This window comes from Pseudochaenichthys georgianus, chromosome 11 (assembly GCF_902827115.2).
Source record: "Pseudochaenichthys georgianus chromosome 11, fPseGeo1.2, whole genome shotgun sequence".
In the NCBI taxonomy this organism is placed as follows: Eukaryota; Metazoa; Chordata; class Actinopteri; order Perciformes; family Channichthyidae; genus Pseudochaenichthys; species Pseudochaenichthys georgianus.
The window spans coordinates 30,985,536-31,011,248 of record NC_047513.1 but is presented as its reverse complement, the minus strand read 5'-3'; the positions used below and the strand labels follow the sequence as shown (position 1 = coordinate 31,011,248).

The window sequence follows — 25,713 nt, the reverse complement described above, 5'->3', positions numbered from 1 at the left end:
TGTTCTTCCTGTTTTTCTGTGATCATGAAGTTGTAAGAAATACTTAAAAAAAGTATGATATAGGTGTTTCTTCTACTGTCTATTGTGTCAATGTCTCCAAAATGCACGAGTGGGTGTAAGACAATGCCTCATTTGCATATTCAAACAGGAAATTAAAGAGTATTTAAATAGACCTCCAGAATAAATGGTTCATCACATTGGTTTGTATTGTTGCTGTGTACTCACAGTGCGCCTGAATGTCCCATGAGAGTCCTGGGTAAATTGCACCGTCAACAAGGGTGGAGGCGGGGCCTTGCTGCATAAGGAAGCAGGGCTGTGATTGGTCAGCAGGAGGACCGAGCTGAGAGGGTGATTGAATGGGACAGAGAGGGGGGGGGGTCACAGAGTGTGGAGAGAGAGAGAAACAGTGAGATAGCAGCAGATGGACTGTAGCCTAACAACGGATATACTGTGTGTGTGAGAGTGTGTGTGAGAGAGTGGTTGTGAATGAGTAGCAGCAATCTTCTTTCATGTCCTCTGGATTTGCACGCAGCGAGTAATAATCCTCTGGAGGGAGGAAAGGGAGACAGACAAGCGACAAGGAGGCAGAGTGTACACTTGCTCTTCACACTTCACAAGCCCAGCAAACTCTTCCCGCCCTGTCATCAATGCACGGGACAGGAGGGGCTCCATAAATGCTTCGGACTGGAGCGGGACACTGTCTTTCTTGATTTTGCAGAACAAGATAATTGTGTGAGCTCGAGGAGTCAGGGAGGAAGGGAACCTTTGGGAGCACAGGGACGGGGGGTTCTCTCCGGCGAAGATGAGTCTGGACCCTGTGCAGGTGATGAGCGGACAGGTCAAGGAACTCAAAGTTGGCCCTTCGTCCAACGGGGACAGCAGAGGACCGTGGGAAGAGAAAGAAGACCAGGATAACGTGGGCCTCACCACAAAGCCAAAACCAGTAAGTCTGATTCAATTCCAACTTAGTCTGTGACTGTCTTTGTTAGTGGTCTGGGTTTATTCGAGGCCAAGGCCTGGAGCCTTTGGTGTAAAGGTCAACAAATGTCCCCAAAAATGTCTCCAAAAAAGACCACTCTGTCTCCGTCCTGTCTTTTCCTCTTTCCTGCTGCTGCTTAGCCTTAGAGTCAGATGTTTACGTTGCGCACGTGCAGATTCAAGTTACTTGAGTTAAGGTCACAGAGTTTGGTATCAGAGTTCTACCCTTCGAGCAAGAGATGAATTATCAGCAGTGAGCACTCTTCAAACCTCATTCACGTCAAAGTCATCATTTAAGTAAGCCTCGTAAGTAATAAGGCGATGCTCGTAAGCTTACCTGCATAACAAGTGTTCAAAGGACTTTGGGCGAAAGGCTCAGTCACATCAGATTGTGTCCAATTCATTACACCATTTGCAATAAGGGGTAGAATAGGATGACAGTACTCCGAAATATAAGAATGCAACTTAATTTATAGCAGATAAATAAATAAATGAGGAATACATACTGCTTCTGAGAAACGTCTCTACTTGAAGCCGTGCCGACATTAGACTCCCTCGGTGTCGTGTATTGCATCACAGGGGCTCAACATACTGTACAGGTCAGAGTGTGCAGACAGGGAACCTGCTTCGAGTGACTCGGAAACAGCACTTACTGTCGGAGAGCAGAACAGAGGGCAGGCGAGCTAAAGAAGCTAAAAGCTGAGTAATATCCGGATTAGTGCAGTGGTGTGTTTTCCAACTGTCAAAATCCATCACAAGTCAGTGATACTGTCCGTCTGCTTAACATTACATATCATGTAATGGACAGACACTCTGCCTAAGGGACAGCGTTAGTGTTTAATCATTCATTTCTTTTATTAAATTAATGATCCAAAGCGACGTACATACTTTCAATACTGTGGGCAATCCAGGGACACAACGACATGCTGACTGAAGTGGGACTCGAACTTGGTACCCCCGATAGTCCAGCACACTATCCACTGCGCCACAGCCGCCCAATTTATAGGTCTTTTATTAAAGTGTGTTGATATTAGAAAGCAATATGACTGATCATTATATGTTGTTGTTGAGTACAAAACATATCGCCACATGAAACTGGATGTTTCTTAACATGGAAAAATTGTATTTTTAACATTGAAATAAACATTAGATGTGTACCATGTTGTTGATGTTCAGTTATCTCGGTAAATGCTAAATGTGTCCTAAAAGTTATGTATCTATCTTAACATGTATAGTTTATTTTATTAAACTATTTGAACACTCGGTAGGCTTTATATTTCTATTGTTACACTTCCCAAAAAGACACATATTGAACTCAACGGTTTTTTTATTTCTACATTGATTTTATAATAAGTAATAAGGTTGCCCTAGTTATACTTTTCCATGGTTGGAAACATCCGTATGCATAATAGACGAAGAAGGAGAATGACAATGGCAATTTAATTCATATTAAATGGCCAGTTCTAAGTAGCGTTATATTAATGTATAGCCATTAAATCCGAGCGTGAGAACCGAGAGAGGGAAGTGTCTAGTACAGCGGTGTCAAACTCAATTTCATCGCGGGCCACATTAGAATTATGGTTGCACTCAAAGGGCTGGTGGTAACTTTAAGACTATATAAATAAACATATATAGATAAATATGCATAATAAATATAAAATAATGTATTATTTTACAATATTTCCTCTGCATTGGATTATTATCGGATAGGGTAATAACTTCATAATTAACTACGTCTGAAAGCAGAAGTCTAGGGGAAATAATTGCAAGTCTCTTCATTGCGCATGTCACAAAATGAGATGCATTGTGGGACATGTAGTTTATAGGCAACGTTATCCTGTAAAGCGGCACGTAACATTATAATAAACTTATTATATTCTTTGCAAGCTCTTGTGGGGCCACATAAAAGTGGCGGGCCGGATTTGGCCCCCGGGCCTTGAGTTTGACACCCCTGGTCTAGTAGCTCTAGGTGAGACAAAAATGTGGGCTTAAATCTACGATCCTTAACGACGACGATGCAAAGAAAAAACGAAATCTTGCTTTTTTGTCTGAAAAAACACAACAGCAACGGCAAGGAATAGCCTTGTTGTGTTTATATGGCGCACATGTTAGCATGCCAGCTAACTCTTTACTTCCTACAGTGGTAACCTGACTAATAACTAAAAAACAACTTTGAGTATGGTTGCAGGTTATGTTTAAAATGTTGTTTTCATAAATGCCAAGTCAGCGGTATAGTATTTCTCCACTGCGGTAAGCCGAGATGGCAAGCTATTAAAATGTAGTGGCTACACACGGGGAAGTGTACACTCCTGCAGCCCCAGCCAAGAGTTATTTGAGATCAACAGCTCTACACTTCTCCGTTAGTCTCCTGAAAGCTTGTTCTGATTTGTTTAAACCGTAAGTTAAATGTTAGAAAATATGAAACAATGATAACCTCTTTCCGGCAGTGGCTCAGTCAGTAGGGGCTTGAACTGGTCGCCGGATCAAGTCCCCGACCAGACCTAAAATATGTGAGTGTGGACTGCTACTTGGAGAGGTCCCAGTCATACTTGCCAACCCTCCCGATTTTCGCGGGAGACTCCCGATTTCCTCCCGGCGTCATATTTCTCCCGATTTCTAACAAAATCAGATTTACACACGACTGTTTCCACTCAGACTTTATTACAGCTACACCATTGTTTGGTTTCCGTGGTAGCGCGTCTCTTTAGTAGCGTGCGCAATTAGATAGTCACAGAAAAACAGAACAAGGATGGACAACTCGACCCTCTGTTCACTCGTCCAGCCCACACATGCTGCGGCCACATACGCTACAGGCCTCAAGGCATTGCACTCAGCACTACAATAAGCACGTTAATGTTAATCTAACCGCTCCGTTGATCCGCTAGCGTGAAGCAGTAGTCTGATTTGACATGATACTTATTCATACTCTACTCTGTTGTACAAAAAATGATTGTTCTTTAGTCCTATGTTTCCTAAATAGATCACTGTTAGCTTATACAACTATCTAGCTAAAGCTCCAGCTAGCAGCAACCGTGACATTTCAGGATAGGCTGTTCTCATTCTTTGAACTAGACTTTTGAGTGTTACAAATGGCCTTGATGTAAATCACATTAATTTAGTGGGTAATTCAGGCAATCTTTCAAAAATATGTGAATACACATGAAACAACACCTCGAGACACTTAATATTTTCTCAATAAGACGAACAAAACACCGACCAAAAACTAAAAATGTAAACAAACAAGTTCACTTCCAGCGTCTCCGTCATTCCCCGACTCATTTCTGATTAAAATATTTACGTAATTTCAGACAAACAAGTACGTAGCTGTTTCTGGAAGAGTGTGCAGTCACTCCAGTGACACCATATGTGCCAAGGCCTCAACAGACGGCATCATCTCTGGCCTTTTTCCAGTCTATAAATATCAGGCCCCCCACCTCTGCTGCTCACCCTCCACCCTCACTCCCTGCTCACACTTTCACCCCTTGGTTTTTCCCACTGCTACTGTTCTGTCTCCGTCTGCCGTCTGGAAACCCCTCTCACTTCTCTTTTCATTCTCACTTGAATGGAAGGGATGTCTCACCGCCTCAGATACGTAATGCCAGACAGATGACTCGCAGATCTCTGCTATGCACTTGTACCCGACCTGCTGATCTGGCAGAGCTCTGATAAGATTAATACCGAGGATCGGAGGGGGAAGGTCCAACATAATTTCCTTTGTTATGCTTTATTGGACCATACATGGTGCTGTAATCCATAGGTGCAACATGACATATACACCTGTAGGTCGAGTCTTCATTCCCAGTAGGTTTAATCTTATCCACTCGTTTACCATCGCTCAAATCAATGCGTATGAGGTGATTACGGTGGGTTCCCATGCAGAGGAGTCTTTTTTAATGATGCATTCCCAGTGGGTAAGAGGCCTGCTGAGAGAGGGCAGGCAGTTAACACTTCCAGTGTCCAATCGCAGCAAAGAACCAGCCTCTGGGATCGCTCCCTGACAGTGTGACATGTTATTCATAGAGTAAACCGACTCTGCTGCATAAGCTGCACCAAAGGTCTCTGAACGGCTGTCTCTGACTGAGAGGCGCACATCGAGAAACCCATGTGTAACCACTGCAAACAATTCATTGCATTTAGCTGACGCTTTTATCCAAAGCGACGTACAATAAGTGCGTTCGACCAACAAAATAAAAACTAGAAGAAAACAGAATCATAAAGTACATCAGGCTTCATAGAGCAACAACATTTCAAGTGCTACTCGTCTGTCTTTAGATACGCCAGTCCTTTGTTAGTATATAAGTGCTTTGTTAATAGTTCTATCGCTCGAAGTGGAGTCGAAAGAGATGAGTTTTCAGTCTGCGCCGGAAGGTGTGTAACCACTGCAAACAATACAGACCTGTGTAATGTAACTATCTGTGTTGAAAACCCTGATTTCAGTATTAAGTATTGTTTACAAAAAATCAATTTTAACTACGTAAAATGGAAAGATTCAATCCAAGGTCAATTCCATGTCATGTTGGGTGGATTTTGGGATGGGATGTTTTGTCAATGATAATGGTGAATGGATTTTCTCTGAATACCCGATAATCAAAAACAAACTGTCATTTTGCCAAGGTGACAGGGAGGCGCACCCGGAAGGTGGAGGGAGGCGTGTTTTTTGTAAGTATGTCCAATCATCATCAAAAGTTGTGTGACTGAATGGCCGTCACCACCACCCTTTCCCTTTGTGTTAACCTCCTCTGTGATGGCTGTCGTTGTGCCGCATGACCGAGGACACTCCCACTCTACTAACCGACACCCTGCCCTGATGCACCGTCATGTGTGCCGTCATGCTGACTCGTCCTTTACCAGATAGTCACTGGCTGCACTGAGCTGATGGACCGGCATGCTTTGGACTAATTACTAAAGCCACAGGGTGCGACGACTCATGGAACGCATGCGCATATTAGTTGACATATTATAAAGAAAATTAAAATGTTGTTTTCAAAGAACATCAACTGGATATTGGTTAAGTGTTTCAAATGTAAAAAAAATATGCTTTTGGTCATATTTGTGGATCCTATAAGTTGAAATCCTCTGCTTGAGTGATTCCCATGGCAACAGAAACACAGACAGGACATTTGATAAGCAACACAAGCATAAGGGAACAAAGCACAAGACTTACAGGTCACCGATTATGCAAAATCCACTTCTTCATGTCTCTTCTACATCAACATGTGTCCCCTCTTCTTCATGTCTCTTCTACATCAACATGTGTCCCCTCTTCTTCATGTCTCTTCTACATCAACATGTGTCCCCTCTTCTACATGTCTCTTCTACATCAACATGTGTCCCCTCTTCTTCATGTCTCTTCTACATCAACATGTGTCCCCTCTTCTACATGTCTCTTCTACATCAACATGTGTCCCCTCTTCTTCATGTCTCTTCTACATCAACATGTGTCCCCTCTTCTTCATGTCTCTTCTACATCAACATGTGTCCCCTCTTCTTCATGTCTCTTCTACATCAACATGTGTCCCCTCTTCTTCATGTCTCTTCTACATCAACATGTGTCCCCTCTTCTTCGTGTCTCTTCTACATCAACATGTGTCCCCTCTTCTTCATGTCTCTTCTACATCAACATGTGTCCCCTCTTCTTCATGTCTCCTCTACATCAACATGTGTCCCCTCTTCTTCATGTCTCTTCTACATCAACATGTGTCCCCTCTTCTTCATGTCTCTTCTACATCAACATGTGTCCCCTCTTCTTCATGTCTCTTCTACATCAACACGTGTCCCCTCTTCTCCATGTCTCTTCTACATCAACACGTGTCCCCTCTTCTTCATGTCTCTTCTACATCAACATGTGTCCCCTCTTCTTCATGTCTCTTCTACATCAACATGTGTCCCCTCTTCTTCACGTCTCTTCTACATCAACACGTGTCCCCTCTTCTCCATGTCTCTTCTACATCAACATGTGTCCCCTCTTCTTCATGTCTCTTCTACATCAACATGTGTCCCCTCTTCTTCATGTCTCTTCTACATCAACATGTGTCCCCTCTTCTTCATGTCTCTTCTACATCAACATGTGTCCCCTCTTCTTCATGTCTCTTCTACATCAACATGTGTCCCCTCTGTGGAAAGAGACTCTGAAAGTTTCAGGAACAAAGATTCTCTCTCTTTTTGATCCATTTCTATAAAAACCTGTCTGAAAATGAGCTGATCAGATTTTGGCCACTTTATGATGTCATAGCGATGTGTTGGCTTGTGTAACCATTAGCCAATCAGCAACCAAGGTAACCCCCCCCCAGAGGGGCGTGGGGAGGGGCTCCTGATTTTCATCTAAAGTAACAGACAGAGAATCAGCACTTTGGAAACAGGGCTGAAACAGAGGGGGTTATGGGTAATGCTGCAATGATCTGTTTGGTGTTTCAGCCAATCAGAGACAGACTCTGTATATATCTGAGACGTGTGATGTATTGATGAAGAACAGAATAGCAGGGGACCTTTAAAGGAACGAGATGATAGGGCCAATGGAAGAAGCAGGTCTGGATGGAAACCAGTGTGACGGTAGCCCTCTGGAGGACAGGCAAGATGACCAGTTGTCTTGAGGACTCAGTCTAGAAGACGACCAGAGAGATAAGGACATGGGAAGGACAGCTCAGGAGATTGACAACAATGGCGGAGTCCCCTCAGGAAGCTGAAGACAGATATGGGTCCAATCTGAAAGGCAGCCTAGAGTTCTACAACTGGGACATGACTCCTCTCTAGGACACAGATGGTGATGGGACCCTCCTAGAGGATGGACTCAGAGATGGGACCCCACTGGAAAATGGCTATGGAGAAGGGACCTCTCTCGAGGACGACAAAGAACTTGAAGTCGCAAACAGGATCTAGAAATTGAAGATTGGGTACTGGTTCGGACCAGTAGATAACCGAGTACGAGGCAGGCATTTTGGCAACAATACGCAAATACAAACCGTGTGGGTGTGCGTGCAATATACCGGCGGGCCAGATCTAATAGTGATTAGAGATTATCCTGCGGGCCGAAATTAAATCCACCACGGGCCTGATTTGGCCCCCGAGCCTCGAGTTTGACACGTGTGCTTTACAACATTGGACCAATTGTGCTTTTAACCAATTGTACACATTTCATGACAGTTACTAAAATGTAAGCCAAAAATCGATGCAATCTAGCCTCTTTTCAGAAAGCAACAGCAAGCTGACTTAGTTCGCCATGGTAACCACTCATTTCCAGTTAAAAGGGAGTTTTTCTGACTTCCGGAAGTTTGATCAAACTGAAAAAGTTATCATTAAATGAGTAAAAGAAGGCAAAGCTCCATATGTGTGTGTTTTTAAACATCCTGTGTATTCATCTAATTATTTCCTGACCAATTTCCGCCTTCACATGCACCCTGGGAGCAGTGGTTCCCAACCTATAATAAACTATCATTCTAACTCAATACATGATTGTCACTAAAAGCCTTGTCTCTTCATTACAATATAAAAAATAATTGATTAATTAATTTGAATAATAATTCAAGTTAGTATTAAAGTCATAAAAAGACAGACATTTATAATTCTTTCTTTGATAGAAATGTTTCTTTTGCCCGTAAAGTGTCCAAATCGGGCTTTGCTGGATAAGCACATTTTTAAAACCTAGTCATTGTCCATGCCGGTTTCAGTTGGATTATTTGTCAGTTGCTCCGATCAGATCGGTCTCCTCCATTTTGTAGATTATTTACGACTTTTGAATCCACATAAACACATCGGCAAAATCCGGCTTACTTTGAGCATGTGTTTTAAACAGTTTAATCCCTTTGTGAATTGTTTCCACTTGCGCCGTCCTTTTCTTCATACAGCGGGAATCCAAATTAATTAATCCTGAGTCCAATAGCCATCAAAGTCGCTCCAATAGTGCTCCTCGATTACGCTTTCATCCTCCTTTAACAAAATACTTCACATCCATCCAGTTTGTGACAGTAGTTGAGTGTGTGGGGGGGGGCGGCCCTTCCAACAGGAGTCATTTGGGGGGGGGGGGGGGGGCTCTTGGGAAAAAAGGTTGGGAACCCCTGCTGAGGAGGATCGCTCTCTCTCTCTTTCTCTCTGGTGACAAAATAAAGCTATTCTTATCAGTGTGGTAAAAACATTACCTTTACAAACGCTTGTATTTGTATTCACAGACATTCAGGAAGACGACGTGTGTCTTTAGCCAAGTGTCGAGTCAAATCGATTGAGTCCAACTGTTACATTCAAAACACATGTGCATTGTACCGACATAAGATACCACTCACATCATTCAAAAGTATTGCGTGTGTGTGTAAGAACATTCATTACAATGACTTTCGTAAGCATATAAATACTTTTTGCTGACGGTGCTTTCATCTGATCAAAATCGACTTTAATCTGATTAAGATGTGGGGCAGGATTAGTCTTGAAGTGACGTGTGTGTGTGTGTGCGTGTGTGTATACATATTTGTGTGTTTGTATACGTGTGTGTATGAACGTGCTTTAGGTAAGTAGGTGACAAGTCAGCAGGCAGTGCTGCCGCGTTGGAGTAAATAGAGGGACAGTGAACCAGTGCCCTTGTGAGCGTATTAACCAGCCCTTTGGGGAATGGACCCTAACATGCATGTGGTTCATATTCCTTCTCCCACAACATACACATGTACGTGGATGTACACACAATGTTTTTTTCGATAACCATGTGCTACTATTAGGGATGCCAGCGATTATTCGATTATTCGCTACAGTCTCCATAATCGAATATTATTTTTAAAAATCGATTTTATTTATATATATCTTTTTAATTTTATTTATGTTTTTTTTTTTTTTTTTGGCTTAGTTTCAACCAAAATATATATAAATATATATATGCTAATAATAGTAATAGTATTAATAATTGTAAATGGTCATTGGTCACACCACCAGTTTGTTTTACTGTAAACTTGGAGGAAGCCTGCGTGCAGAGCAGACTGCTGGTCGGTCGAATAATCGATTATTATTCGCCAGGGCTGCCGAATAATCGATTTTGATCATGGTCAGTTTCTGGCAACCCTAGCTACTATGCAATAAAGTTCATGATATCATTACTGGCAGAACCCAACGAAAATAGGCTGCACCTAAATGTGTAACTCAACGACACATGTAGGCAAAGTTGCTACAATGCTCACACATATGGACTTTAACATGCACATAAGTGTACTTCAATTGTTTTTGGTTAGTCTCAACTGTCTTCCCATCAGTCTGGCATCACCTGAGCTCAGCTGCCCACTGCAGGCACTCATGCTGGCTGCCCACATAAGAATGCAAAGCTCGCCTTTCAAACACTAGCACCCAAACGTAAACACGCACGTTAGGAAACATGGGGCCACTGTGCCATCTGTTTATTAGGGCAGCGTAGTATTCAATCAGAATCACGTACACACACACACACACACACACACACACACACACACACACACAGCAGACAGCTCCAAAAGTATCACACAGGGTTCTGTTATTGCATGTTGCTTTGGTCGACAGTTGACATAAATATCATTATCTCCTGTCGACGTATCACCTTCTGCAGTTACCGCTAGTTTGACAGTACTGTATGCAATGTCTGAATGTATGTATAAAGTCCTCTGGCCATGTCGTTTTCTTACTCCACGATTACACCTATGAGGAGAGATAATACACCTCCATTCATACAATTTGTTTTAATGTAAAGGGATTAAACAGATAACATGACTATCAGTGAAATGTATTACATGTGTTTGCATGCAGCACAGCAGGAATTATGATGTAGAACGTTCTAATAACTCTTTCAACGGCATTCAGATAAAATGACCTTAAGCCTCTTGTAAAATAGTAAAAGTCACCCTTGTAAACGCATGTGCTTGTAAACATTTAAAGGTCCCATGACATGGCCATTTCTACTGATCATAATTCCATTGTTGAGGTCTACTAGAATAAATGTATATTGTGCAATATTCCACTCACATTGGTTTCACATGGGTTAGGGTTAGGGGAGGGTTCTACAGCATCTCTGTATAGTGTGTGTATTCACTCTCTGTCCTAAACGGCTTGTTGGAGCTCCTCCCCCCCCCCCCCCCACCTCCCTGTGAGCTCAGTGGCCGTCTGCGAGACACAGCGAAACCCAGCCCGAAACACACTCACACCCGCAGCCTGGCTGGGAGTTTGTGTGTGTGCCCAGGCTGAGTTCCGCGGTGTCTCGCCGACCCCAGTGAGCCAGCTCAGTGTCCCGCTCCTCGCAGCAGCGAGCCTCGAAAAGTCCCGCCGAGTGTGTGTGTGTGTGTGTGTGTGTGTGTGTGTGTGTGTGTGTGTGTGTGTGTGTGTGTGTGTGTGTGTGTGAGGGAGTCCGTGGATTGGTCCAAACGTAACGGCTCCGCAGACGTAACGGCTCCGTGGATTGGTCCGCGGAGCCGTTACGTTACTATACCCAAGAAGTAAACAATGGAAAAAGAGAAATCCCCAACGAGGCGTTCTGGGGCAGCACAGACAGGTCTTCTCTGTGTTAGAGTTGTACTCGCTACAGGGTGCACGTCGAGGGTTTGTGACTCTGCAGACCGTTCACATGCAGAACAACCTTCATAACTCACAAGGGGACGGGTGATAACCAGAAAAGCATGACATGGGACCTTTAAAGTATTATTAGCAGAGTTTGAGGGTCACTTTGGCCCCACAGGTAAAAATAGGCTCACTCAGTGCTTCCACCTCTCCTCCCCGTGTTTACAAGCATCGTCGCAATGATTAATTAATGCTCGCTCATCTTTAATCTCTTTCTCTGTTCCCTTCTTCTCAAACCTTTTTCTCTCTCGTCTTTTTTTCTGCAGCCAAAGCCAGAAAACGCAGTGACCGTCGCCGTCTCTTCTCGAGTCTTGTTTCGGACCGAGCGGGAGCAGAAGGTGTTTGAGCAGGACGGCGTAGAGGAGTATCTGAGGTTCCAAATCGAACATGAGAACGAGCCCTTCACCCCTGGACCTGCGTTCCCCTTCGTCAAGGTTACAGTCGCCCAAACACACACTTAACAGAGGCTTTGTTCTGTCCCAAGGTCCCTTACTGACTGCTTCTGTGTCCTTACAGGCTCTGGAGGCGGTAAACTGTCGTCTTCGGGAGCTGTACCCACAAAGTGAAGAGCTGTTCGATATTGTTTTGGTGACGTACAACCATGCCCACGTTGGAATCCGGCTCATCAACACCATCAACCATCACAGTAAGTCGTGCGGAGATCAGATTATAAAGTTAACGTGGCTCCAAGCTGAGAAAACAGGTGCTTTATACCCAACATCTTCTTCAGACAGCAATGGCGGTAACACATCAGGTGAATTTAGCAACTTTGGAGCACTATAAAAGTATACAATGTGGGAACAAGAATATCGGCTTTAACATAGATTCCTGTCATCAGGTGACATCCTGTTGACAGGTTAGTAAAGTATCACATTTCAGACACCCACACAGACACTTAAAGTTCAGTTTCAGCACCGTGTTCTGCTGTCTTTAATCAGTTTGAGCATGTAGCTCTGTCTTTTGTACAGGAGATTGTCTCCAAGTTAAAGCCCTCTGGTTCTCCAAATGACCCTGTCGCGCCTCGACTTTTTAAAGAGGTTTTCCCCACTGTTGGACCATCTGTGCTGGCAGTTTTAAACAGCAGCCTGCTCTCAGGGAAGGTCCCCGAAAACCTGAAACATGCAGTAGTGCAACCTCGTATTAAAAAACCCAGCCTGGATCCCACAGTTCTGGCTAATTTTAGGCCCATTTCCAAAATGCCTTCTATGTCAAAGATCCTGGAGAAGATTGTCTACAGTCAAATTATGTTTTTTCTGGAAGAGAACAACATACTGGAGGTTTTCCAATCTGGTTTTAAAACTATGCACAGCACTGAAACAGTCTTTAATGACATCCTTGTATCTACTGACTCTGGGGACTGCGTTGTGCTCCTACTTATTGACTTAACTGCTGCTTTCGATACAGTCGACCATGACATCCTGATCTGCCGCTTGGAAAAGTGGGTGGGCATTGAGGGAAAAGCCCTGGAATGGTTCAGGTCATATTTGAAGGACAGAACTTTCTCTGTCAGCCTTGGTGACTCTGAGTCATCCTCTGCTCCACTCCTGTATGGGGTCCCACAGGGCTCAGTATTAGGCCCCCTGCTATTCTCCCTCTAGGGTCCATTTTTAGAAAGCACGGCATCGCATTCCACTGCTATGCTGACGATAGCCAGATTTATGTCCCTCTAACAAAGAAGGAGGGTTACTTAATTAGCCCACTGCTAAAGTGCCTAGATGACATAAAGGCCTGGATGGCGTGCAATTTCCTTAAACTCAATGAAGGAAAAACAGAAGTAATGGTTTTTGGTAGCACCACTGACACCACTTCTGTAGACCTGGGTCCCTTGCATCAGTACACCAAGCCCACCGTTACGAACCTTGGTATTAAAATGGACCGTGAACTCAAACTTGAGAGTCAGATTAAGTCGGTGGTAAAAACGAGCTTTTATCACCTGAGGCAGCTAGCCAAAGTAAAACCTTTTCTCTCCAGACAGCAGTTTGAGACAGTAATCCATGCCTTTGTCACCACCCGGCTGGACTACTGTAACTCTCTCTACATGGGGGTCAGTGGGTCCTCGCTCGCACGACTGCAGCGGGTGCAAAATGCTGCAGCAAGGCTCTTAACTGGCACACGGAAGTTTGACCACATTTCCCCTGTTTTAGCTTCTCTCCACTGGCTGCCAATTTATTTTAAGATCAAGATTAAGATAAAATTATTGTATTTACTTTTAAATCCCTAAATGGCATGACCCCACCATACCTTGCTGAGCTGCTACACCTACACGCCGAACCGCCCTCTCAGGTCAGCGGACCAACTGCTCCTGAACGTGCCTAAAACCAGGTCAAAGCTCAGAGGGGCCGTTGCTTCTCTGTAGCAGCTCCCAAACTGTGGAACGCTCTGCCCCTGCAGACCAGACAGGCCTCCACACTGCCTGCTTTTAAATCGCTTCTTAAAACCCACCTCTTCTCCTTAGCGTTTTAACATTTGGCGTTTCAACATCTTTTAGAGTGTTGCTTTTTTTGCATTTAAATTGTTTTTTGTTTTTACTTGTAGTTGTTTTATGGCGTGTGAGCTGAGCTGTGTGTTATCTATTTGCCTGTACAGCACTTTGGTCTGGAGGTTTAAAGTGCTTTATAAATAAAGTTGTATTGTATTGTAGTTTGACAAGATAATTATCTTAATCTCCATGTAACCAAACTAAATATATAACCAGGACGGTCAAGTTTTATCAAATTTGGTGGATGACATTTTAACACTATAAGAAGTCAAGTTAAAAGTCAAAATGGCCACAAACTGTTTCCCAGTAATGCACATCCCAACATTACATACATGGCCATTAATGTATGTTATGATTTCTATAGTGTTGAATTGAATAATTTCGACTTAAGGAAAGCAAATTAAGACTTTAAGAAGGAAAACTTTGCTTTAACTGAGACAAACATCAAAGTGTATGAACTGCTGATGCTTCCCAGGGAAATCTCAGACCCTGTGGTGACATCTTCCTGTTCATCTTCTCAAATGTTTTTCTTGCCCTCGGAGCTTCAGACTGAGTTCAAGTTTACGTCCACTGGGATGTAAGAATAATTCAAGAGGCCCAAAACAAAAACAGGTCCGAACGGAGCCACAAAAGCGAGGCTTGGCCTTCCAGATGCTTCCACGTTAGATCTCTCTGGTGGTTCTCTGCGTGAACGGCCCAATGCGTTCAACCTCTGACCTTTACGGCATAACTTAAGGAAAACATGGCTGCTCTGATGCCACAGAGCTAAGGGTTTGTTGCAAAGGGTCTCCACAGTTGACATAGTCATAAAAAATGATTGAGAAAGAAACACTTACCCTGCTCCTTAGCTGTTGGAAGCTGAATCTGGGCTCTTAAGGAAACATTAGGATATTGATTTATCATCACCTGTTTACATTTGCTATTTTGGCAATGAGGTTTAACGTTTCTCTCTTCCACTTGGGGACGGGGGGGACTTAACTGTTGGCGATGAAAGCATATATGCTCGCCAACATTTACATGCCTCTACTTTGCATTTATACAACACACAGTAGGAGGACCCAAGGGCCACAATGGCTGGCAGGTCCTATAATGTGCTCCGTGTGCGGCAAATTGAAATGCTACGAGACATTAGGCATTAGGGTTCTCCGTGGAAATCAAAAATTGGAGCACTACATGACTTCACATGCATGACATCCCACATCTAAACGGCACAATGAAGAAAATCATTCTTTGATGCGTCTGAAGTCTCTCTGCATTCCTGCTGGTTTCCGGCCGTCCTATTACCATGTTTTAGATCTTCTGCACAAGCAAATAAATCATAAGAGGATAAGTGATAAGAAAATATTTTTGAAAGGGGAGAAACAAAGATACAAAGACATTTCCCACAAAGTGACTCCCACGCACCCGTTTGAAAGGCAGCGGCCGCTTGGGAAGGTTGAAATGATGGGTAGCACAGGGGCCAACATCGCCAGGGCCTGACTACAAAGCTAAATAAACCTTTAAGGAAATCTGTAGAAGACAGCGGGTTCTTTGAACTCTGTTTATTGCAATTGCTGAGTGTCTATTTTCCTCTGTCTCCATCCGGTGTCTTTGTTTCGAGAAGTTTGAAATGTATTTCAAAAATGTGCTCTAGTGCAGGCGTTCCCAACCTTTTTTCCCAAGAAGTTGCGCCCCCCCCCCCCACACACACACACACACACACACACACACACACACACACAAAAGGGGGGGGGGGGGGGTGCTACAACTACTGTCACAAACTGGATGAATGTGAAGTATTGTGTTAAAGGAGGATGAAAGCGTAATCGAGGAGCACTATTGGAGCGACTTTGATGGTTATTGGACTCAGGATTCATTCATTTGAAGAAAAGGACGGCGCAAGTGGAAACAATTCACAAAAGGATTAAACTGTTTAAAACACATGCTCAAAGTAAGCCGGATTTTGCCGTTGTGTTTATGTGGATTCAAAAGTCGTAAATAATCTACAAAATGGAGGACACCGATCTGATCGCACAACTGTGACAAATAATCCAACTGAAACCGGCGTGGACGATGACCGTTTAAAAAATGCGCTTATCCAGCAAAGCCTGGTTTGGACACTTTACGGGCAGAAGAAACATTTCTATCAAAGAAAGAATTATACATTTCTGTCTTTTTATGCCTTTAATACTAACTTCAATTATTATTCAAATGAATTAATCAATAATTTTTTTTATTGTATTGTAATCAAGAGACAAGGCTTTTAGCGACAATCATGTATTGTGTTACAATTATATGTAAAAAAATAAATTAAAAAAAAGTCTAAATATGATATTTGGCCTCAAATCATCTGAGGCCTGGCGCCCCCCAGGTTGGGAACCACTGCTCTATTGCATACGTACAAATACAACCAAAGCTACCCCTTACCACCCTGATGGGTAGAATGAGTTAAAAGTTAGAAAAAGGTACCCACTAGCAATACAACGGCAATACCCTATTGTCCAGAACTACACATGTAAACGCTGGGTTCAATACTTAATGCGAACCAGACGTTTGTTTAGATGAAAATATCTCAGATGTTTCTTTAATTCGATCAATCACACAGTTTTTCACAGAGACAATTGTCAACGATGGATCGAATAAACACAGGACTTCCATCAAGGAGTCAATGTTGAGGTAGTTTTACTCATATCAGTAACGAAGGCAAATAACTTAACATATCTCACATCTTCTAAATTACATTAAATGCGTGATTATTTGAACTCAAAGCATAATCTCTTCCTAAACCTTAAGGTGGATTAACTGCTCGCATTTCAAAGAGCATCTTTCGCTGGTACTCTCCAACGGACCGATATGTAAATTAGGGAGTCTTTGGCAAACTAAATATTCACTCTTTCAGGCACGAGGACAGGTTCGTTCAATCTGGGGCTGCAGATTTTTTTTAAACAACGGTTTTCACCAATTAGTTATTGGTTGCAGCACGTAGGATGGAAAAGCTGGATATCTTCTTCTGCACCGATTTTGACCATGACTATATATTTTAAATGCATATCTCTTTAGTTCCTTATCCGTAAGGCCATGCAGTATAAAGTGAAATAAGTCTACGACACGTTTCTTGCCTGCTGCAGTTTTAAATAAATGCCTTTACCTTGCCATCTTGACACCACTCTCCGTTCCACATTAACCTTCTCTCTTACTATACTTCCATCAATCTTAGATGTCAGCTATTCATTCACACTTTATTATAACCCTCAATCCTCTCCTCTCAAACTCATTCTTTCACATCACCGACCCTACAGTACATTACCTCATAAATAGCAGCTCATTTCACCTGAACAGCTTTGTAATCATGGATCTTATTACCTAATATCAGTCTTCGCTCGTTCTCCACGTGCCATCGCTCCACTGGATTTGGATCAGTTGTCAGCAGCTGAATTAAGCCTCTGCATCAGCCAAAATGCAAACAGACACCACCGGTAGTCATTCCCCTGCAGACCTCTCTCCCCTTATTTAACCCCCTCTTTGGATCCTCTCCAAGCACTTATACGTTTTTCCTTTCACCCGTAACCAGAAAAACCTCTCCACTCGACCCCCGTGATTCCAAGAATTCACGACGGATTAAAAAGCTACAGTTTTCTATTCGTGACTTTTTTCTGTATCTTAAAGTGTAAAGAGAAAAGACACAATGTTGTAATGGGTCTGTACTGCTGCCGATGTAACACATTGTACTGTATGTAGACGATGCACTGAAATGAAAAACCTTGTTGTTGTTTGCGTCTCTTGTTCCCAGACTTGTTTATCGAGAGGTTTTGTATGACGGGGGGAAGCAGTCCCATCGGCTACCTGAAGGCCTGGCAAACCAACCTCTACCTGTCTGCAGACGCCGACAAGGTCAGGGAGGCGCTGTCTGAAGGTGAGAAACATACAAATCATAGAATAAAAACACACATTTTTACACGTAAGGTAAGGCAAGTTTATTTATATAGCACTTTTACACTTTTAAAGTGCTTTACAAAAAACGAAAGACATTAAAGAAATGGCATTTAAAATCAGTCATTAAAAAGAAAAGCGAATAAAATAAACATTAAAAGAAAAAATACATGGATAAAAGTTACAGTGCAATTTAAGATGTGAATAGTTCAATTAAAAGCAGCGGCAAAAAGAAAAGTCTTCAGTCTGGATGTAGCTCCCTCCAGTAAATGAGGTCTTGATTAAATACGGGGTTTATTCTTGTGGGACCTATTCCAACCCGTGAGAACTGGGTTATAAGACAGAAAATATATAAAAGGTAAACAATAAATAAATATGGAATATATGCATGTCATCACTGTTAATGCCGCTTAATAAAACAATAAACGGCACACATATCCCACACAGCATGTAGCACAAGCTAACAATAGCATGTAGCACAAGCTAACAATAGCATGTAGCACAAGCTAACAATAGCATGTAGCACAAGCTAGCGCATAGCATACATATAAACTGCAGCTCAACCACACACATTTAGACAAACAACCAGCACAAAAACGTACCTCGTAGGCTGCTAGTCATCTAGAGGGGCTGATATCTTTAACTGCATTTTCCCCTTAGTTTCCTTAGATTTTCTTTACATTTTGCGTTGCTCTGCAGTTGCGACTATCAAGTGCGTCGATTAAACAAACAGGTGTAACACAAAACACAGCAGATTAGTTCCGCCCCTATTAATGTTGCACATTAAGGTAGTAACAAAAAATACAACGTGGAACAAAATAAACAACAGAGAGTGAAGACAGTTACACTGGATTTAAAAGTAGTCAGAGTTGCAGCGGACCTGCAGGTTTCTGGGAGTTTGTTCCAGATATTTGGAGCATAATAACTGAACGCTGCTTCTCCATGTTTAGTTCTGACTCTGGGGACAGAAAGCTGACCAGTCCCTGAAGAACGTAATGTGTTAGTGCGCTAGTGTTACATACTGAAGTCACTCTGTTACTGAAGTACACAAAGGAGTCCAATGGAGGTGGTCTATAGACAGGGTAAGTGTTTGGGAGAAGAATATGTTAGCCTGTGCACACCATTTACATGCATACAAATATATACAACACACTACAGGAAAGGGACATTTCAAAAAAGCATACATACACACACAGCAAGCTGGAAGTAAATGTTCTGAATCATTGATTTCCTATTTGCATTGTAAGTGGCAGTGACTGACGTCTTCTCCGGCGCTGCAGTCACATTACCATAAACCAGAATATTGATTTCTTCCCCTCTTTGTGTTTCCTTGATGGTTTTCTCCATGTCATGGCACATCCTGACACACTGAAGCGAACACCAACAGGATGTAACACATAATTTGCTCCGGCTGTAGCTCTGAATCAATCTTTGAAAGCACTCTCTGCCAAAGAAATACAAAATGTTAATTTTCTCTGCTGACAAGGAGCTGGAATCAGAATACATTGATGTGTAATTTGTCGGATTGGGGTGACAACTGCTTCTGAGGATTTCATTGTGTTCGGTGCGGCACATTTCATGCTACATTATTAGTGTCAAAAGTAAAGAGCAAATACAGAGGAGAGACAGATGTGGTTGAAGAAGGGGGAAAGCTGTGATGCAAATTCCAAATGAAAGATGGATCCTGTTGCAAACCAAATAAAAGACAAGATTTGTTTTAGCTCGTTGCCACATATGTGTTTTTATTTAATTTTATATAAAAAACAACATACTGTTTTCACTCTGGTGTCTGTGTGTGGAGGGCTGAGGGGAAATTAACTGGAGTGCCTCCCAAGGTTTCTTCAGGGACATTCTGCATGTGACTTACACTTCATGTCACTAATTGTGGGAAGCACGCACACGGACGCACACACGCACGCACACACACACACACACACACACACACACACACACACACACACACACACACACACACACGCACACACACACACTAACAATTCAAGCAAAGTAAGAGTCCTTGACATTTGTTAATACTCTCTGTACGCTTGAGGTCATATTTGTTCTGAGTGTTTTATGTAACACTGCAGATGTAACAGCGTTTACTTGATTTGTTCTAATGCTAGCAGGAAATAAGGAGATGAAGTGAACGCGAAGCACAACAAATGCTTATTTTTACGTATGACCCAGATAGCATAATCAAGGCATCTATAAATCTATTTAAAGTTCATTTAGCTAACATTTGGGTGTGCTACATAATATTTATTTCAAACAGTACAAACTGAAGTTCCCTTTCAATTATATATTTTAAGTATAAGGCAAGGCAAGGCAAGTTTATTTCTATAGCACCTTTCAGCACCAGGCAATTCAAGGTGCTTTACAAACATGAAAGACATTCAGACAAAGGCATTTAAAAACAGTCATTAAAAAGAAAAGCTAATAAAATAAACATTAAAAGATAAAAGTTACAGTGCAGTCTAAGATATGAATAGTTCAATTCTTTCGGTTCTTGATTTTTTATTTATTCACAGAACCTCCCTTTGGAAATCCGAACATTTCCGTCCCGATTGTTAATTTAGACTGATTGTTTTCACCATGTTATGCTCGCATCCACAATCGGACCCTCAGGAGGGTGTACTAGCCCCCTGCTCTGCTTTGCGTTCCATAACAAAGTCTTTAAGTGTTACCTGAACACCCCGTGTTACCAAAACACTGTTTTTCACCCGTCGGTGCTGTGATACTTGTTCCTCAGTACAACTCACCTAAAAACTGAAACCCTGGCTACGACGGATATCCCAAATATCATATAAGACTGAAATGTATAACAAAAGGCTGTTTGTCGTGATTTATGAGGAGAAACCAAGAAAATCAATGTAAAATCTGACATTCAGCTTCCCCATATATTCCCTAATGAAATATGTTTTTCCTAATTTGACCATCACTGCAAATGTTATACTGAGATTTAAATTTGAATCAGGCTAGTATTCGGGGTCACCCCTAGTTTAAAGTGAATGATATTAATGTACATTAGATGGAAGTGAACATAAGACGCAAAAGTTAGGTGAAGCACAGTAAAGCTTTAAAGTGCATGGAAGTGAAATTAATGAATTGAGAAAAATAAAGTCTCTTGATAACTTGACTTAAACTCCCACTGTACTTTTGACATATATATTCAATTTAATATTGTATAATCCATTCCTTGCCCAATTAATGTATATATAATATCCTAATATCCTTATATTTTGTTACTGTACATTTGTATTTCCACCTGTATACTTTATTTTACTTCCATTTCAGAAATATTTTGGATTGTTTATTTCTAGTGTTTTCATTTCTCTTATGTACATTGCCTTGTCTTTTTATGCTGCTGCAACGTAAACATTTGTGGACTCTTTCCAAAAATATATTTGTAATCCTTTTCTTATTAACGTCTCCGTCTTCCTGTGTTTTCGTTCAGGCATCGCATCAGCCACCATGTTCACGTCGGAGAAGGTCACAGAGGTGTCAGAGTCCCAGCTCAGGGTGGCATTCGATGGTGACGCCGTCCTCTTTTCCGACGAGTCCGAACGCATCTTCAAGGCTCACGGGCTGGACAAGTTCTTCGAGCACGAGAGGGACAACGAGGACACGCTGCTGGATCATGTAAGTATCCCAGCCAGGACGTCTATTTGGACACTTCCTCTTGAACAGTATACTCTGCAGACACCATTAATAAATAATATGAGATAACACTGATTATAGATAGAATCAGTCCAGATGCATTTCACTCTATCCAAGAATGTTGTAAGAAACACTATCGAAGCCTCACATTGCTATTTCCTTGCAGACCCACTCAACCGTAAATGATTATGCAGATCATGTTTTTCAATTAACAATCCAGTTTTATCACCTGGTTATTGTATGAATAAATTATGCAAAATTATATGATAAATGCATTCAAAAGCCATTGGTATTCAGACTGTTGGTTTGTGCATCTCTCTTCAGTCAAACAGCCAGCAATTATTACATTTGCTTTAAGCTGTGCAGGCTTGAAAACAAATGGTGCGTACTCGGTGCTAATTCAATAACAATGTGTGTGCAACATGTTAAGTGTGACTTTGGCACAGGGGGGGGGGGGGGTTATAAGTGTCCTCCAATCAGAGCGTCAGCTGTTTGATCCAACCAACTGCAGTCAACCTGTGGAAATGTACTTTTAGCTAGGATATTGAAGTGTATGTAAGGCAAGGCAAGACAAGTGTATTTATATAGCACCTTTCAACACAAGGCAATTCAAACATATTATAAAATGCCATTTAAAAACACTCATTTAAAAGCTAAGATAATAAAACATGAATAACAATGTTACATTAATTAAAGTTACGGTGCAGTGTGAGATACACACATCTGAAATGCTTAGCTCTGACTCTCAGTCATTGCTAACTTTTTAGCAGAAATAGTTTTCTTTGACCTCACTTTCTTTCTACTTTCTTTTTTAATACGATACGATACGATATTACTTTATTGTCAGATCAAGTCTGAAATTTGACTTGCGTCACAGCAGCTCCATGTCCAACATCAACAGACAAATATGCATACACAACTACATGAAACACAAACATTTAACATAACAGCACAATCAGTGAGACAAAAACATGCTCAGCTTTTAGTAAGTGTTGGGTGAAATAATCGTTTCCTTTCCTTCCTCTGTGTTGCAGGGTCCCCTTAAAGGCTTCCTGGAAGCACTTGGGAAGCTCCAGAAAAAGTTTTACGCTAAAGGCCAGCGCCTGGACTGTCCCATCCGAACGTACTTGGTCACAGCACGTAGCGCCGCCAGTTCTGGGATCCGGGCGCTAAAGACCCTCAGGGCCTGGGGGCTGGAGATCGACGAGGCCTTGTTCCTGGCAGGCGCGCCGAAGGGCCCCATGCTGGAGAAGATCCGGCCTCACATCTACTTTGACGATCAGATGTTTCACGTGGAGGGAGCTGCTGAGATGGGCACGGTCGCTGCACATGTTCCCTACGGCATTGCACAGAAACATAACGCCAAACAGAACATCAGTGTGAGGAAATAGACGGCAGGGCTTCACCGTCATCCAGCCAGAACAACAGAACAAGAGAATGAAGAAATGTTCTTATTGAAGAATAAAAGTGAAGATGAGGATTTCCAGAGAGTTTGGAAAGATTAACTTGTTTGTGGAAATGCATCATTTCCATATAGTAGCCATTGTATTGTACGTTTGGTTAATCAAAATGTAACTCTCTCAGCTAAATGCCATCACATTAGGAGTTAAATACAGGTTGTATGCTTCTGCTTTAAATAATATCAGTCATTTAATAGACCATTATCAGTTGTAATCCTAAAGTATTGATTTGAAGTGGTATGGCCCAACTCTACCTATTAGTTGGCTCTGTCGGCTGTTATAATATAAGCTGGATCACTGCAGGTAGATTTTAATTGTTGGACGGAGACCTCTAGTGGCCATAATAATTTTGACTGAAGCAAGAAAGGAAGTCAAATATTAAGTAGGATAAGCAAAAAAGTATGTGTCACTTACGTCGCATACGTAACTTATGCACACAAGTAAAAAACATAATTATTTTAATGGAAATATTACATTTTCCTTAACCTTACAAGGAGGTTTGTTTCAATTCTCAACTTTAAAAACTGTATCACTTTCAGACAAGATGGTGCCCTGTCTGAACATTATAACAGTAGTGATAATAACTGATAACAACTATTGAATAGGCTGATAGTATTTAAATATGTTGACAGGTCAAGTAGAGGTCTTGATCCAGAGTTGCTTAGCGTTCCTAAGCTTTACATTGCAAGCCTCAATCTACCCAAAATTAAAGTGTTTTGTCAAATCTTGCATTATGGTACATTTGAAGGTGCTTTCAAATGCTGTGTTGACCTGCTATTTTCTGTCATATTCTTTATAAAGAAGGTTCCTCAGTGAATACAGAAGGAATGGTTTCATATTTACATAAGTATAGCATTTTAGATTACAGTGTATGTTGGCAATACATGAACCAGAAGCACAATGCAGAGATATTGTAATGTACAGATGATAGTGTACTGTAGCTCAAGAGTCATAATATGAAGTTACTGGGGTTTTCTTCACAATAATGTAAAATTGTCTGTTTGTATATTACTGAAGAAATCAATATTAACTATGTCGTGTTAGTCCACAAATACATTTAGAAAGCCATACATTTCAGTTGATGCCTTAGTTTCAAGGAAGACACTATTTTCAGCCAATGGCAGAGTGGTAAGCTAATACTTTTTCTAGAAAATTCTCAACAACTGTTACATGGTTTGCAATAACATGGAAGTACAAGCATTGAGGATCTGAAGACAATGATTTAGTGGTGATTCCCTACATTTTCATGCTTTTTAATTGGTAACAAAAGTGGCAGTTCATGCTAAAACACCTTTAAGCTAATGGCTAATTCCCCATAGGCCTCAGTTGTACATAATACCATCATCATGCTAACGTTTCTCTTCTAAGCATGTTAAAAGTATTTAATTACAGAAGACATTGTAGTATTTTATTACTCAGTCTATACATTTAGACAGCCATACGTTTCAGTGGGTGCCTTCAAACTGACACACCAGCTCTGAATTCCCTTTAACTGCAGTTGTGCACTACATTAGCATGCTAAAGTTGACTATGCTAGCATGCTAATGTTAATGGTTTTGAAGCTGATCTTAGCCTAGTACAATGGTTCTCAAAGACCAGGAGGAAAGATGGTCATTAAAAAAAAAAAAGATTTAAAAAAAAACAAAAAAATCATAATTTGAAAAATTATTGATTCGAAGATAATATGATACAGTACTATGACGTCTGGGTCTCTGTGTTTCATTCAAGCTCGGCTCTGTGTGTGTGTGGAACGAGCCATTTTGTGTGCGTGCGCGAGCGAGAGAGAGAGAGAGAGAGAGAGCGTACCGGTATCGGAGATCGTTGTTGTTAGTTTCTGGTGCTCGCGCAACCCAGTCTCACGGCATTTCGTGTTCACCAACACGATTTTTAATCTATTGATTCGTGTTCACCAACACGATTTTCCCCTTTTTTTCGTGTTGCACAGCACGATTTTAAAAGCGATGTATTTCTACTGGTAATGTAATGTGTTTCGTGCCTGCAGCACGTCTTTTTCTCCGGTCGGGTCGTGGAAGACCGGAAGCTGTGTGGTTCATAAAAACATGTTCTTACTCAATATCAAGCCACAATTATTGCTTTTATTTTAAATCGTATAATTTCGGACTTTTGTTGCCGTCTGTGAGGAAAATAAATGGGGCTCAGAGCCTCAGGATACTGAAATCTGTATTTTTAAATATTTTGTTCCTTCTAATTCGTTATTCTTTTCAAAATAACACAGTTATTTACTCACCAATAACACACAATTATCCTTGCTTTTATTTATTGGTTTAATTCCATAATCTCGGGCTTTTTTGGCGTCCGTCAGGAACTGAATTTCAAAATAAAAATAACCGGAAACAGACGTAGGCATTTCGAGAGATTACCAAAGATCCTCAGCTATGGTTTTAAGCTCGCTGATTGGATGTTTTAGCCGCAATGCATGCTGGGATTTGGTGTTTATATGATATGAAATCCGGAAAACATTTTAAAAGAATAAAATAATACTTCATTCCCAGTGCTCTTGCTTTTCTCTTTGATAGTCATCACATCACAGCCTGAGAGCAGTATGAACAGTGTGTATTAATACACTAGATATCAGCCTGAGAGCAGTATGAACAGTGTGTATGAATATGCTAGATATCAGCCTGAGAGCAGTATGAACAGTGTGTATGAATACACTAG

General features: G+C 41.6%; 1 protein-coding gene across 1 annotated transcript; it reads left to right on the top strand.

Annotated features, from left to right (window-relative positions):
- The first annotated feature begins 390 nt into the window (after positions 1–390).
- Positions 391–25,546, top strand: nt5c1aa (5'-nucleotidase, cytosolic IAa). The gene is made up of 7 exons (XM_034095202.2): positions 391–943; positions 5,593–5,637; positions 11,796–11,963; positions 12,046–12,175; positions 17,778–17,900; positions 21,372–21,556; positions 22,609–25,546. Exons 1-7 carry the CDS (start codon positions 803–805, stop codon positions 22,963–22,965), a joined length of 1,149 nt encoding a protein of 382 aa, XP_033951093.1. The 5' UTR covers positions 391–802; the 3' UTR covers positions 22,966–25,546.
- Positions 25,547–25,713: the final 167 nt, after the last annotated feature.